We start from the raw sequence: 14,448 nt of genomic DNA, 5'->3' as shown, positions 1-14,448 counted from the left end.
TTATTAAGAAAATTTCAACCTGTGCCAAGGAGTTCTAGAGTTTCTCCTAATCCTTCCTGTAATGTTTTCAGGGTATCTGCTTTTACCTCAGGTCTTTGGTCCATTTGGGATTGATTCTGAGGCAGGGTGACATATAAGGATCTAACTTTAGTTTTCTACAGTGTTGAACCAGTTCTGCACCATTTACTGAAGAGGCTGTCTTTCTTCCATCCTATTGTTTTGGCTCCCTTATCGAAGATTAGGTGGCCATAGGTCTGCAAGTTTCATTTCTGGGTCTTCAGTTCTATTCCATTGGTCCTCAGCTCTGTTCTTGTGTGAGTACCAAGCTGTTTTGATTACTATGGCTTTGTAATAGAGTTTGAAGTTTGGTATTGATATTTCTCCAGCACTATGCTTTCTGCTAAGGATTGTTTTTACTATTCAGGGTCTTATTATTCCATATGAATTTTTGGATTGCTTCCTCTCATTAAAGAATGATGTAGAGATATTTATGGGCATTGTATTGAATTTGTAGATAGGCTTTGGCAGTATTGTCATTTTCATGCTGCTAATCCTTCCAATCTAGGAGCATAGGAGGTTTTTCCACTTCCTTACTTCTGCTTTAATTTACTTTTTCAGGTTTTTTGAAAGCTTTCATCATAGAGGTCCTGCAGTTCTTTGGTTAAGTTAATTCCTAGGTATTTTTGTGTGTGGGGGGGCTATTTTCTTATTTCAGCCTTGTTCTTCTCATTATTGGCATATAAAAAAGCCAAAATGAATTTTCAAAATGAAAATGATTTTCAAAATGAAAATGATTTTTCAAAATGAATTCTTTAGATACTAAAGATTTCCTAGTCCTTGCATATTAGTTTTTTTGTTTACAACCTACCATCCTATTTACAGATATGTGTTTGTATGTATGTGTATATGTTTTAAAGTAATAAACATTACTAAGTGAATTCAATATGACTCTTATTTTTCTATTTTTGTTCCTGTAAGTGCTGATTCCAGATTTGTTAGGTTCTAATACCTTTTCACAATTCAGTGTTTAGTCTGTGTCTATCAAGGTGAATTTTTCAGTTTCATTTTCCATTAAAAACAGGTAGAATGGACAGGTGTTTTCTGTTTTGAAATTTCTCTTTTTCTTTTTTTGACATCTTGGAAATGAATGCTCAGGCATCTGTGAGATATTGACATGTTTCATATACATACTGCTGGCTTTGGAAACTCATATATAACACTTTAAAAACAATGTCTGATTTCTCATGTTACTTTTGATTTTTAGTGATACTAGAATGTGTTGAGATCAAATGTACTTACTTACTTTTCTTTCTCAGTTGTTTCTGAGATGTTCCCCCCACTAGATCATTACATTTAGCTTTTTGGGGGAAGTTGAAATGCACATTTAGGGAAAATGTTATTAAAATTAGGTGCATGCCAGTGGCTGGTGCTTCATGCTCATAATCCTAGCTAGTTGGAAGGCTAAGATCTTAGGATTGCGGTTTGAATCTAACCCAGACAGGACAAACCAGAGAGAGTCTTATCTCCAACAAAACATCAAAAAGCCAGAATTGGAGATGTGGCTCAAGTAGTAGAGCACCCAGGCCCTAAATTCAAGCTCCAGTACTGGTATACACACAAAAAAAGTGCAATGAGGCATTAGATTCGTTAGAAATTAATTTAAAAGTTACTGTAATGGGGCTGGGAAGGTAGCTCAGTGGTAGAATGCTTACCTTGCATGCATGAGGCCCTGAGTTCAATTCCTCAGTATCACATAAGCAGAAAAAGCCAGAAGAGGTGCTATGGCTCAAGTGGTAGAGTGCTCGCCTTGAGCTGAAGGGCAGAGGGACAGCACCCAGGCCCAGAGTTCAAGCCCCATGACCAACAAAAAAAAAGTTACTGTAATGTAAAAATATAGTAAAAATTAAAAGTATAAGGAAGGCATGGTAGTATACATCTAAAATCCCAATAGTTGGGATATAAGTAAGAAGAATGAGAGTTGGAGACCAGCCTGTGCTACCAAGTGAGACCTTGTCTTCAAAAAAAAAAAACCAAAAAACAAGGAATCACAGAAATGGTGAGACAGAGGACAAAGGATGAACCAATATAACAGTGATACTTACAAGACACTATGTTGGAAATGCACTTTATAACTTGACGGGGAAGGGAGTCAGGGGAAGGCAAAGCAGGGGAAAAATGAGGGAGGGGTAACACTGTTCAAAAAGAAATGTACTCATTACCTTACTTATGTAACTAACCCCTCTGTACATCACCTTTGCAGTAAAAAGAAATGGAGCAGAAAAAAGCACAGGTAAAACAAAACAAGGACTGGGAATGTTCCTCAGTAATATAGCACTTGCCTAACATATACAGGCTCTGGGTTTGATCCACAACACCAAGCAAGCAAATGGTTAGTAGATAGGAGTGGGAGAGAATAAAATATTAAAAACAAGAAACTTAAGAGGGAAACAGGGACTTTTTAAAATTTTTGATTTTTTTTTAAAGCTCTTATTGCTTACTTCTCCAAAAATGGAGTAGAAATCGATGAGTTTATTTATTCTTTATTTTTTAATTAATTAATTTTTGTTGGTTGTGGGGCTTGAACTCTGGTCCTGGGCACTGTCTCTGAGCTCTTCAGCTCAAGGCAAGTGCTCTGCCACTTGAGCCACAGTGCCACTTCAGTTTTCTGGTGGATAATTAGAAATAAGAGTCTCACAGACTTTCCTGCCCAGGCTGGCTTTGAATCACGATTCTTAGATCTCAGTAGCTAGGATCTGAGTAGCTAGGATTACAAGTGTGAGCCACTGACACCTGACTTTTTTATTTTGATGAAAATATTTTAATTTTTGGAGTCTTAGCAAACAGAACTTGATAAAAGGTATATACAAAGCCAGCATTTATTACCAGATGGAAGAATGCTACAAAGGGTATCTCTGCATTCCTCTGAAAGTTAGAAAGACCATTACTGTCATCCAGTCCCATTCTGCTCCCAGTGCTCCATTTTAATGGACCGGAGGATACAATATATAATTTTTGTGGTAGTACTGGGGCTTGAACTCAGGGACTTATACTCTCACTTAACTGGTTTTGTTTAAGGCTGCCATTCTATTGAGCTACTGTTCCACTTTTGTCTTTCTGCTGGTTAGTTGGAGATGAGTCTTACAAACATTTCTGCCTGGTCTGATTTCAACCTCAATCTTTATTCCTCAGGTCTCAGCCTCTTGAGTAGCTAGGATTACATTATTACATTATTAAATTATGTTTGCCTTTTCAGCAAACATATATATATTTTAGGTTCCTAAATGTAGCAATTCATGGTAAATGGGTGTTAGTATCCTCTAATAAATCAGTCTCAAGTTGAAAAAACAATAAAGAAAAATTAAAAATTTCTGTATGATTGAAATGCTTTTTTGGAGATATAATTCACTGACAATTAATATGCATCATGTTTGAAAATTCAGTATTTCTAGCATATTTGCAGAGCTGAGCACTTATCACCATATTTAATTCTCAAATATTTTTTATTCTCAAAATTAACTGTTCTTATGCTCTCTCCTTTTTTTTTGTCAGTCGTGGGGCTTGAACTCTGGGCTTGGGCGCTGTCCCTCAGCTCTTCAGCTCAAGGCAAGCACTCTACTGCTTGAGCCACAGCACCACTTCTGGTTTTCTAGTGGTTTTATTGGAGATAAGTGTGCAACGGACTTTCCTGCCTAGGCTGGCTTTGAGCCGCGATCCTCAGATCTCAGCCTCCTGAGTAGCTAGGATTACAGGCATGAGCCACCGTGCCCGGCTTTCTCTCTTTTTTCCCCTAAAGAATCTGAAATTGAATAGCTTTGCTTGTTTTGTTCTCTTTCTGAGACAAGGTCTCTCTGTGTGACCCAGGTTGGCTTTGAACTTGCTGTCCTCTTGCCTTAGCCTCCCAAGTACTGGAATCGCAAACATGAAATCTGCACCTGCAACTGTACTCTCTCCTTATAAAAATATTTGAGCCAAATATTGCTTTATATAAGTTAAAGATGTATTTTTTGGAGTATTGGAGATTGAACCCAGGGCCTTGTATATGCTAGGCAACATTTCTACTGCTGAGCCACATATCCAGCCCTACAATTTGGTTTTGGATAATTGTTTTTTGTGTAGGTCATGGGTTATGAACTCAAGGTGTAGGTGCTGTCCCATAGCTTTTTCCCCAATGCTAGCACTTTATTACTTGAGCCACTGCTTTACTTCTAGCTATTTAGTGTGTAATTGGAATAAGAGTTTCATGGACTTTCCTGCCTGGGCTATGCTGGCTTACAGCCATGGTCCTCAGATATTAGTCTCCTGAGTAGCTGGGATTACAGAGGTTTGCCATAGGCTCCTCACTGAATAATGTTTTATAAGGATGATAAGAGATATTAAATAGTATGTACTGTTGGGTTTTCTATTCAATATAAAGTGAGATTTTTATGACTGGATACTGAGTAATAATGAAGGAACAATTGTGACTGTAAAATATAGTTTAATTTAGAGTTGATCTGCTTTCCAGGGAATGCTGTAAACACACGGCTATTGAAGTGCATGATTCCAGCAACTCTAATAGCAGAGGATTCTGTGGTTAAGGCAGTCTCCTGGCTCTGTGTTGGCAAGTGTTCTGGTAGTATCAAGGTAATCTTTTTTAAACACTTCGATAAGTCCTTCAGACCCCACTTAAGGGTTGGCAAGGAAGAGCCACTTAGGGAGTAATGGCAGTGGCCTTTTGTGCAAAATCTGTGGTTTTGGAACAATGTGGTTTGATACAAGAACTCTGTTCAAACAAATTTTTACTCAGAAATAAAATCTATTCTTATACTTTGTGCTAGAAGCTTTAACACAGCTCTTCTGTGCCAGTTATATTTCTCTAAAGATAAACATTTTGTCTCTTGATAGGTACTTTTTTATCGTTGGCTGGTTACAATGCTTGACTTCATTGATCATAAGGAACAAATTAATTTGCTCTATGGCTTCTTTTTTGCTTCATTGCAAGATGATGTCCTGGTAAGTAAACATTGGACAGCGTTGAGCATCAATCAGATGGTACGTTTGTGTATTTTGACACATCATAAATGTTTCATACTGTCATATAATATTTTCCTTATTTATTTAAAAGTATAAAAATATACATAAAATGCAAAGAATAACATATCAACCCTCTTTTCACCATCTGTAAGATTAACAGATATAAAACTTAACTATTTTTGCCATATGTCTTTTTTTTGCCAGGGCATGAACTCAGAGGTTGGTGGGGTCCTTTAGTTTTACCCCTTAAGGCTGGCACTCTACATCTTGAGCCACACCTCTACGAGCTTTTTTGGTGGCTATTTGAAGATAAGAGTATCATGGCCTTTCCTACTTAGTTTGGCTTTAAATCTAGATCCTTATATTGCAGCTTCATGAATAACTAAGATTACAGTCAGGAGCCACTGGCACCCAGCTTATATGTCATCTTTGAAAGAAATGCAGATGTTATAGATAGGGTTAATTCCACTTTGGAATCTCTCTGTTAATCTAGAATAGTGATTATAATTTTTCCCCTTTGATCCACATTGGAATCTCTCTGTTAATCTAGAATGGTGATTATAATTTTTCCCCTTTGATCCACATTGGAATCTCTCTGTTAATCTAGAATAGTGATTATAATTTTTCCCCTTTGAATGACTTCAGCAGAGTCCTTTGGGTCACTTACTCTACATTTTCTTGATTAACAGATCATCAGAATTAATGAGAAGGAGAGCATTGCTTTTCATGAATTATAAATGGACTGGTTTTGATCAAGTAACATTATTATTCCCATTAAAAACGTTAGTAACTCTAAGAAATCAATCTACTGTCTACCTGGAAGACTTTCAAGGACCATCAATAGTTCATAGACCATGTGAGCCACTCAGCTAATTGAATTCCTTTTGCCTTTGGGAAAGAAATTCATTTCTTGATATCATTAAAAATCATGCTCCTATTGTGTTCCTTGCATTCTATCAGGCATTGTAGAAGACTTAAATTTATCATGTTTCAGCAGACCACAAATTTAGAATCTAGTTATGGAATTAATAAAAGCACATAAGGTTAACTAACCCTTCAAGTGTTAAATTATCAGACACAGTAAATGATAATATGAGGGTATAATTGCTGTAGTATTTTTAAGAAAGAAGAGAATGCTGTAAATCAGAGTGATTACATAAAAGACCATAAGGGCCAAGTATAGTGGCATACATGCCTGTAATCCTAGGTAATTGGGTCATGGATACAGGAAGATCTTATTTCAAGGCCAACAGAATTTGTATTGCAAAAGTTAGCAAGACCCAGTCTCAAAAATAAGTTGGATGTGGTGGTTTACACTTTTGGTCCTAGCTACTCTAGAGGCAGAGGTAGGATCTGGGTTTGTGGAGTTAGCATGGAAACCCTATCTAGAAAACAAAAATAAAAAGGACTAGGGGGCATGGCTCAAGTGATTGAGGGCTTGTCTGGTAAGTTGGAGCATCTGAGTTCAATACCCAGCACAAAAAAGAAAAAAGAAAACAAATCATAAAGTATAGGAACATTGTAGTGAGCCTTGAAGGTTGAATACATTTGGAATTTGATGAGAAGAAATAATATTTGATAACATTAAGATTTCAGGCAAAGTTGTGAGATATGTAAAGTGTGTTTTAGGAGACCTTCAGTATGCCAGCCTGACGTAATTGGGAGTTGGTTTTGAGTAGTAATGGTTGGTAAGACTAAAAATCTGGGGTGGAGACAGATTGAAGAGGTTTTTCATTGTGAAATTCTCTATTCAGTGGAACAGTCACTGAAAAATTCTGAGTAGAGCTGGGTGCCGGTGGCTCACGTCTGTAATCCTAGCTACTCAGGAGGCTGAGATCTGAGGGTCGCAGTTCAAATCCAGAGTTGGGAGAGTCATGAGACTCTCCAGTTAATCACCAGAAAACCAGAAGTGGCACTGTGGCTTAAGTGGTAGAGAGCTCGCCTTGAGCTGAAGACCTCAGAGACAGTGCCCAGGCCCATAGTTCAGACCCCACAATCAACCGAAAAAAAAGAAAGAAAAGAAAAATTCTGAGTAGAATATGTTGAAAGCAGCTTTACAGGAAGCTGTAACTAGTCGTACTGAGTAATATGAATTAGAAGAGAGATTAGAGGCTGGAAGACTAGTTAGGAGGCTTGACATGGTAATCCAAATGGTATGATATGGAAGTCCTAGACTAGAAAATTTTAAGCCTGATCTGTGAACTCTGGGCCTTCTTGAAATGCTTTCAGAAGTTGTGAGAAGTCAAATTGTTTTCATAATAATACCAAAATATTATTTTGCTATTTTTACTCTGTTGACATTGGCACTGATAATGTTAAAGAAAATGGTGGAAAAACTTCTGGCACTTTAGCACAAATAAGGAAGCAGCACTAAGCTGTATTAAAGGTCATTGTAGTTTTCACTGCAGTAAAAAATTTTAAAATGTGAGCATTATGAGAAAGTCATGGATGAAGCAATTAATGGTATTCCTTTACTTTAACTTTTTCCCTTTCCCTTTCTTATTGCTGGTATCATGGCTTGAACTCAATGTCTACCACTTTTGCTTGGCTTTTTTGCTGGTACTAGGGCTTGAACTTGGGGCCTTACCACTGTCCTTGAGCTTCTTTTACTCAAGGCTAGGGCTCTACCACTTGAGCCACAACACTACTTCTGTTTTTTTGTCATTTTTTTTTTTTTTTTGGAGATAAGAGTCTCATGGACAATCCTACCAGGGCTGGCTTTGAATAGCAATCCTCAAATGTCAGTCTCCTGAGTAGCTAGGATTATAGATGTGAGTCACAGGTGCCCAACTTATTTTTCTTATCTTGTTTGTTTGTTTTTGCTAGTCCTGGGGTTTGAACTCAAGGCCTGGGCACTGTCCCTGAGCTTCTTTTGCTCAAGATTAGAGCTCTACCACTTTGATCCACAGTTCCACTTCTGGCTTTTTCTGTTTATATGGCACTGAGCAATTGAACCCAGGGCTTCATGCATGCTAGACAAGCATTCTACCGCTAAGCCACATTTCCTATCTTTTCTTATCCTTTTTTGGCTGGGAAGTTGGCATAGTGGTAGAGTACTTGCCTAGCATGCATGAAGCCCTGGGTTCAATTCCTCAATGCCACATAAACAGAAAAAGCCAGAAGTAGAGCTGTGGCTTAAAGTGGTAGAGCTCTAACCTTGAGCAAAAGAAACTCAGGGACAGTGCCCAGACCATGAGTTCATGCCCCAGGACTGGCAAAAAATAATGTGTATGTATTTAATTGTTATTATAAAGATGATGTACAGAGGGGCTACAATTTCATAAATTAGATAATGATTACATTTTTTTGGACAATGTCACCATATTTTTAACCTTTTTAAGAATAATATTTACCAGAATATAATATACAAATGGAAAACTGTCCATTTTGATTTGGATGCTGGTGGCTCACATCTGACCCCTGTTAGAATAAGACCTGAGCAGATGGATACTCAAAGTAAAATATAGAAGTAGTCATTCAATGGTTTAATTAGCAACTATGTTGAATGGGTGGTATTTCCCAATCTAAGGACTAAGTTGTTAGTAAATCATGGTACAAGACAGGCATGGGTGTTTCATGTCTATCATCTTAGCTTCCCAGGCAGCTGAGATCAGAGGATTGAGAGGTTTGAAGCCAGCCTAGGCAGAAAAGTTTGTGAGACTCCATCTATAATTATAACAAGCAAAATGGGAGACTGAAGGTATATGACTAACATGGTAGAGCACCGTCTGTAAACAAGCAAATCAAGTAAGAGGACAATTCCCTGAGTTCAAGCCCTGGTTAATAGCACAAGAAAGTTAGTAATCTATATGGGCTAGGGTTATAGCTCAGTGGTAGAGTGTTTGCCCAGCTTTTACAAGAACCTGGGTTTGATCCCCAGCAACAAGAAGAAATTATGATATATTTGCTTAGTGGAATATGAGCTATAATTGAAAATAATAAATTCAAGACTAAATAACAAAATTATTTGAATGGAAAAATTAAGATAAAAGGCTTAGGTTTATTTCTTAATAAAGGTAGACTAGTATTGAAAGGAATGCATACAATGCAGAAGGAGGATAGGCATTTCTTTACCACTATTCAAATTGGGTGCACTGTTTTTACATTCCAAAAATAGCGAAAAATGGCCTGATAGGTTTTAGTTAAAACTGTTTTTTAATCATTGTTATGTAAAGGTTAAGCACATCAAATCTGAAACTCTGAAGTTTGAAATGTTTAAAAATCTGAATCTTAAAAAATAAAATAAAATAAAATAAAAAATAAAAATCTGAATCTTCTTGTGTACCAACATGATACAAAAAATGCAAAATTCCATGCCTTATGTATGTTATAGGTCACAGCCATAATACAGGACAACTAAAAATACTACATAAATTTCCCTTCAATTTGTGTATGTAAAATGTATATAAAACCAGGTACTGGTGGCTAATGCCTGTAATCCTAGCTACTCAGGAGATGGAGATTTGAAGCCAGTCCAGGCAGGAAAGTCTGTGAGACTCTTATCTCCAAGTAAATCACAGAATAAGCTGGAAGTTGTGCTGTGACTCAAGTGGTAGAGTGCTAGTCTTGAGCAAAAGGAACTCAGGGACAGTGCCCAGGACAACAGTTGAAATCTTGGAACTGGATTACAAAAAGTATATAAAACATAAATGGAAAGCCAGGTGCCGGTGGCTTACACCTAGCTACTAAGGAGGCTGAGATCTGAGAATCGTTAAAGCTAGCCTGGGCAGGAAAGTCCATGAGACTTTTATCTCCGATTAACTATCAGAAAACTGGAAGTGGCACTATGACTCAAGTGGTAAGAGCATGTACCTTGAGCTGAAGAACACAGGTACAATGTCCAGGCCCAGAGTTCAAGCCCCTTAACTGACATAAAAAACAAAAACAAAAAAAAAAAAACAATACGTGGATTTTGTGTTTAAGCTTGGGTCCCATTCTTCATATATATTATCATATATATTCACTTCTGTTCTTAAGTATTTCAGATAAGGGATGAAAAAAACTTTGTATAATTATTGTCCAATGAAGTCCTAAAGCCTTTTTTTTAATCAGCATAAAATTGACATTTGGGGAAATATGTTGCTGTTTTGTTGAAGATAGATTGTCATTTCTCTTTTGAATTTTTTGTTTTAACAGTGTCCTTATGTCTGCCATTTGTTATATTTACTTACCAAGAAAGATAATGGTGAGTATTTTCATTCCAATTATATTACATTCACTCTATAATTAGCATTTGTTTTGGCCTTTATAAAGAAACAATGAATATTAGCATTAGTTATATGACAGGACTCATGTTGTAGAAATGAATTTTCACTACTTTTGTCTAAGAGCAGCATCTGCTTAATAGCTTGAGAGTGTTTATATTGTAATGTGTTGTAAGAAGATACGATATGAACTAAATGAGAGTTAAATATAACCTATCTCTTCTTTTTCTGAATCAAATCCATAGAACTTCTTTCCTTTCCTTTTTCTAGTCAAACCATTTCGTGTGAGAAAATTGCTTGATCTTCAAGCCAAAATGGTGAGTACTGAAAAGACATTAGACTTGCCAGTTGTATCATGTGCCAAGTCATAGGCTAAGCTTTGAAATCAGAAAGTCAGATGAGTTATTGTCTTTAAGAAACTTCCTTTCTGAGTTACTCAGTCAATAAAAAAAGAGAGTATGAGGTATAGCTCAGTGATAGAGTGCTTGCCAAGCATGCTCCTGATGCGGAGCTCTATCCTCACTATCAAAGAAAAAGTAGAATTAGACTCAGGGTCAAGGAGAAATAATGATAATTGAGAGAAATTTGAACGGATGAATAAAATTTAATAGACAAAGAAGGAAAAGTAGAGGGCTCCCATCTAAGAGGACCACATGAGTGAACAGATGTATATGTCAAACTGCCAGTTGTTTAAGGAACTAGGTCGTAGGGCTAGAATGGTAAATTAGAGAGTGGCTAGTGTTAACAGTTTTTAACAGATTTTTTTGTTTATTGGTTGGTTGGTTGTGGGGCTTGAACTCTGGGCTTGGGCGCTGTCCCTGCACTCTTCAGTTCAAGGCTAGCTCTCTACCGCTTGAGCCACAGTGCTACTTCCAGTTTTCTGGTGGTTAATTGGAGATAAAAGTCTCATGGACTTTTCTCCCCAGGCTGGCTTTGAAACATGATCCTCAGATCTCAGCCTCTGAGTAAGTAGGATTACAGGCATGAGCCACTGGCACCTTGCAGTTTTTGACAGTTTTATGGATGTATCTAGGAAAGCATTTCAAGATGATTTCTTTTAGAAACTAGAACTTTAATATACTTGGTTGGTAATTATCTCTTGTCTTTACAGCTCTCTTGAGTTATTTTTGTTATACTTACCAGGTAATAGATGTCCATGAAGCTTTGGATATTAAACACTTAGTAGTAGTATCCATGCATAACTGAAGCCATCGTGGCCTCTCTTAAGGCATTTGCATAGTTCAATGATTAATATTATTTCATAACTTCCTATTTGAATCCATGGTTACAATATTTTCTCCTAGTTCTCTGAAGATATTAATGGTGATATTTTTGTCCAACGTGATTTGTATTTTACATTAGTAAAATTTGTTTAAAAGATGTACATTTTCTTACCTTAGAGTAAAACATTTCAGTGGATTTAGAAAATTCTTACTGTAATATAAGATGTTGATGCTATCAGAATTCCCCAATTCACTAAAATTCAGCCTATTTAATCATTATTATAAATATATTTTTATAAATGGCTCAAGTGGTAGAATGCCAGCCTAGTAAGCATTTGGCCCTGCCAAAAAAATTAAAAGAATGTAAGCTGGGTGCTGGTGGCTCAGGGCTTTAATCCTAGCAACTCAAACAGCTGAGATCTGAGGATTATGGTTAAAGTCAGCCTGGACAGAAAAGTACATGAGACTCTTATTTCCAATTAGCTAGCAAAAAACCAGAAGTGGAGCTGTGGCTCAAGTGGTAGGGCACCAGCCTTGAACAAAAAAGCTAAGAGAGAGTGCCCTGGTCCCAAGTTCAAGCCAAATAATATCACACACAAAAATCAATGTTATTTTAGAAGACTATTTAAGGAATATAATCATACTCCATATAATGTTTTGGTCAACAGTGGCCTATAGATACGTGCTGTATGCCATAGAGCTTAAGTGTGTAACACACTTCATTCTACCATGTTTTCACAATGATGAAATTGTCTATTAATGCATTTTTTTTCTCTTTTGGTCAGTCATGGGGCTTGAATTCTGGGTCTGAGCTCTTCAGTTCAAGGTGAACGCTCTGCCACTTGAGCCACAGTACCACTTCTGGTTTTCTGATGGTTTATTGGAGATGAGAGTCTCACAGACTTTCCTGCCCAGGCTGGCTTTGAACCACGATCCTTAGATCTCAGCCTCCTTAGTGGCTAGGATTTCAGGCGTGAGCCACTAGCACCCAGCTTAATGCATTTTTCTTAATGTTTCCCTGTTGTTTTTTAGTATTTTAGTTTGTTAGCATACAGTTATAATAGATTTCATTGTGATAAATCTATATATCATGTAGTATACTTTGAACAAGGTAACCTCCTCCATTATATTCCCATACTTCCCCTGCCACATCCTACCTTTCTCAGACAGTGGTGGTTGTCATTATGTTGTCTTATGTATGTATGTGTATGTATGTAATATCCTTTGATCTTCACCAATCAATTTCCTTTCACCCTCTCCCTTCGAATGATCCTCCACAATTTTTGGTGTACATTCTACAAATGAGTAAAAACATATTTGACTTTGTGAGCTTGGCTTATATCACTCAAAATAATGGTCTCAAGTTCCATCTACTTTGCTGCAAATGATGTAATTTCTTTTTTCTTTATGGCTCTGTAATAGTTTATGTTTTTTATTTGCCATATTTTCTTTATTATTTACCAATTGTTGAGCCCATTGGCTGATTCTGCAGGCTAGCTATTGTGAACAGAACTATAATAAACATGGATAAGCAAGTGTCTCTCTTGTCTATTGATTATACTCCTTCGATATATGCCCAAGAATGGTTCCTCATTGTTGTTTAGCTGGATATGATTACTGTGTTTCTAAGCCCTATTTGCTGTAGTGTTCTTTTCAATAATATTTTAATATAATGAAATCATTTGCTTACTAATTTTTTTTTGTCAGTTGTGGGGTTTGAACTCTGCTTGATGCTGTCCCTGAGCTCTTCTGCTCAAGGCTAGTGTTCTCCAACTTGAGCCAGAGTGCTACTTCTGTTTTTTTTGGTGGTTTATTGAAGATAAGTGTCTCACGGTCTTTCCTGCCTGAGCTGGCTTTGAACCTGGATCCTCAGATATCAGCCTCCTGAGTAGCTAGGATTACAAGCGTGAGCCACCAGCTTTCGGCTTGCTTACTAATTTATAATTCATTTAGTGGAATATTTTATTTGAATATCCAGCTTTATATTGTGAAGTTAATATTTTTGTTAATACTCAAGTGATGATAAGCTCTTTGACTATTGTATACCAATGATGAGATTTCCTGGTTAATTTTCAGGATTTATGATGATCAGGTATGAAGTTAAAATTTTATCTACTCTGTTTTGTTGGCTTCCTTTTTGACCCTCCTCCTTGATGTTTAAGTATGTTAACTATGATGTTAAATATGTTCACAGTAAAAAGAAGCTAAACTGTGTTAGCAAGTTTGACTATTAAGACTAATGTATGGGCAGAGAAGATGAAATAGGAAGGAGGGAGAAAATACAAGGAAGAAGTCAAACAAGGCAAAGGTCATAAAACATCACAACTTGGAGAGGTTTATTTAAATGTGTTAACTCATTACTTTGTGTTCTATAGTTATATGGTTATATAGTTCTATAGTTATATGGCTGGAGATATATATATATATATATATATATATATATATATATATATATATATATATATACATACATACACATTTCCCTTAGGGGATGGGATATGAATGCTTATTTAGTACCACCAAATTGCTGCTTGTTGTCTTCTTGGTATTTGTTTTCTTGGTTTCTAATTGGCTACAGAATTGAAAATGGAAAACTCTTATTGCAGGGAATGCAGCCACATCTGCAGGCTTTGTTGTCGCTGTATAAATTCTTCACCCCTACTTTGATTTCTGTATCTTTGCCTGTAAGGAAGAAGGTAAGGGATTTCATAGAAATCAGTCCTATTGAGATTAAAATTATTTTTGTTAATTTTCAGATTTTGGCTAAAATAGTTACAGCCTAGTATTTAGTATAATGTTATAACACTATTTGGGGGGAAATTTTATTAGGATCAGCACTTTGAGTTGATCATATTCAATAAAAATAATAGATTACTGATTAGAAAAATTAAATGGATCTATAAGGGTACAAAATATTTCATAATATGTTTTCACTTAATAAGATATTTTAGTCTTTATGTTGCTCTGCCTTAGAGGTATCAACTCTCTTGTATTTTACATCTATATTT

General features: G+C 36.4%; 1 protein-coding gene across 1 annotated transcript in view; it reads left to right on the top strand.

Annotated features, from left to right (window-relative positions):
• Positions 1-14,448, top strand: part of Cenpi (centromere protein I) — a 53,682-nt gene that overhangs the window by 8,508 nt on the left and 30,726 nt on the right. Inside the window, exons 5-9 of the mRNA XM_042683059.1 lie at positions 4,505-4,623; positions 4,885-4,992; positions 10,150-10,198; positions 10,488-10,534; positions 14,047-14,136. Coding sequence (XP_042538993.1) covers positions 4,505-4,623; positions 4,885-4,992; positions 10,150-10,198; positions 10,488-10,534; positions 14,047-14,136 — 413 coding nt within the window. The remainder of the gene's footprint in view (positions 1-4,504; positions 4,624-4,884; positions 4,993-10,149; positions 10,199-10,487; positions 10,535-14,046; positions 14,137-14,448) is intronic.

Source organism: Dipodomys spectabilis, unplaced genomic scaffold (genome assembly GCF_019054845.1).
Source record: "Dipodomys spectabilis isolate Male_0828 unplaced genomic scaffold, ASM1905484v1 ptg000077l, whole genome shotgun sequence".
Taxonomy (NCBI): Eukaryota; Metazoa; Chordata; class Mammalia; order Rodentia; family Heteromyidae; genus Dipodomys; species Dipodomys spectabilis.
This window is presented reverse-complemented; position numbering and strand designations above follow the sequence as displayed.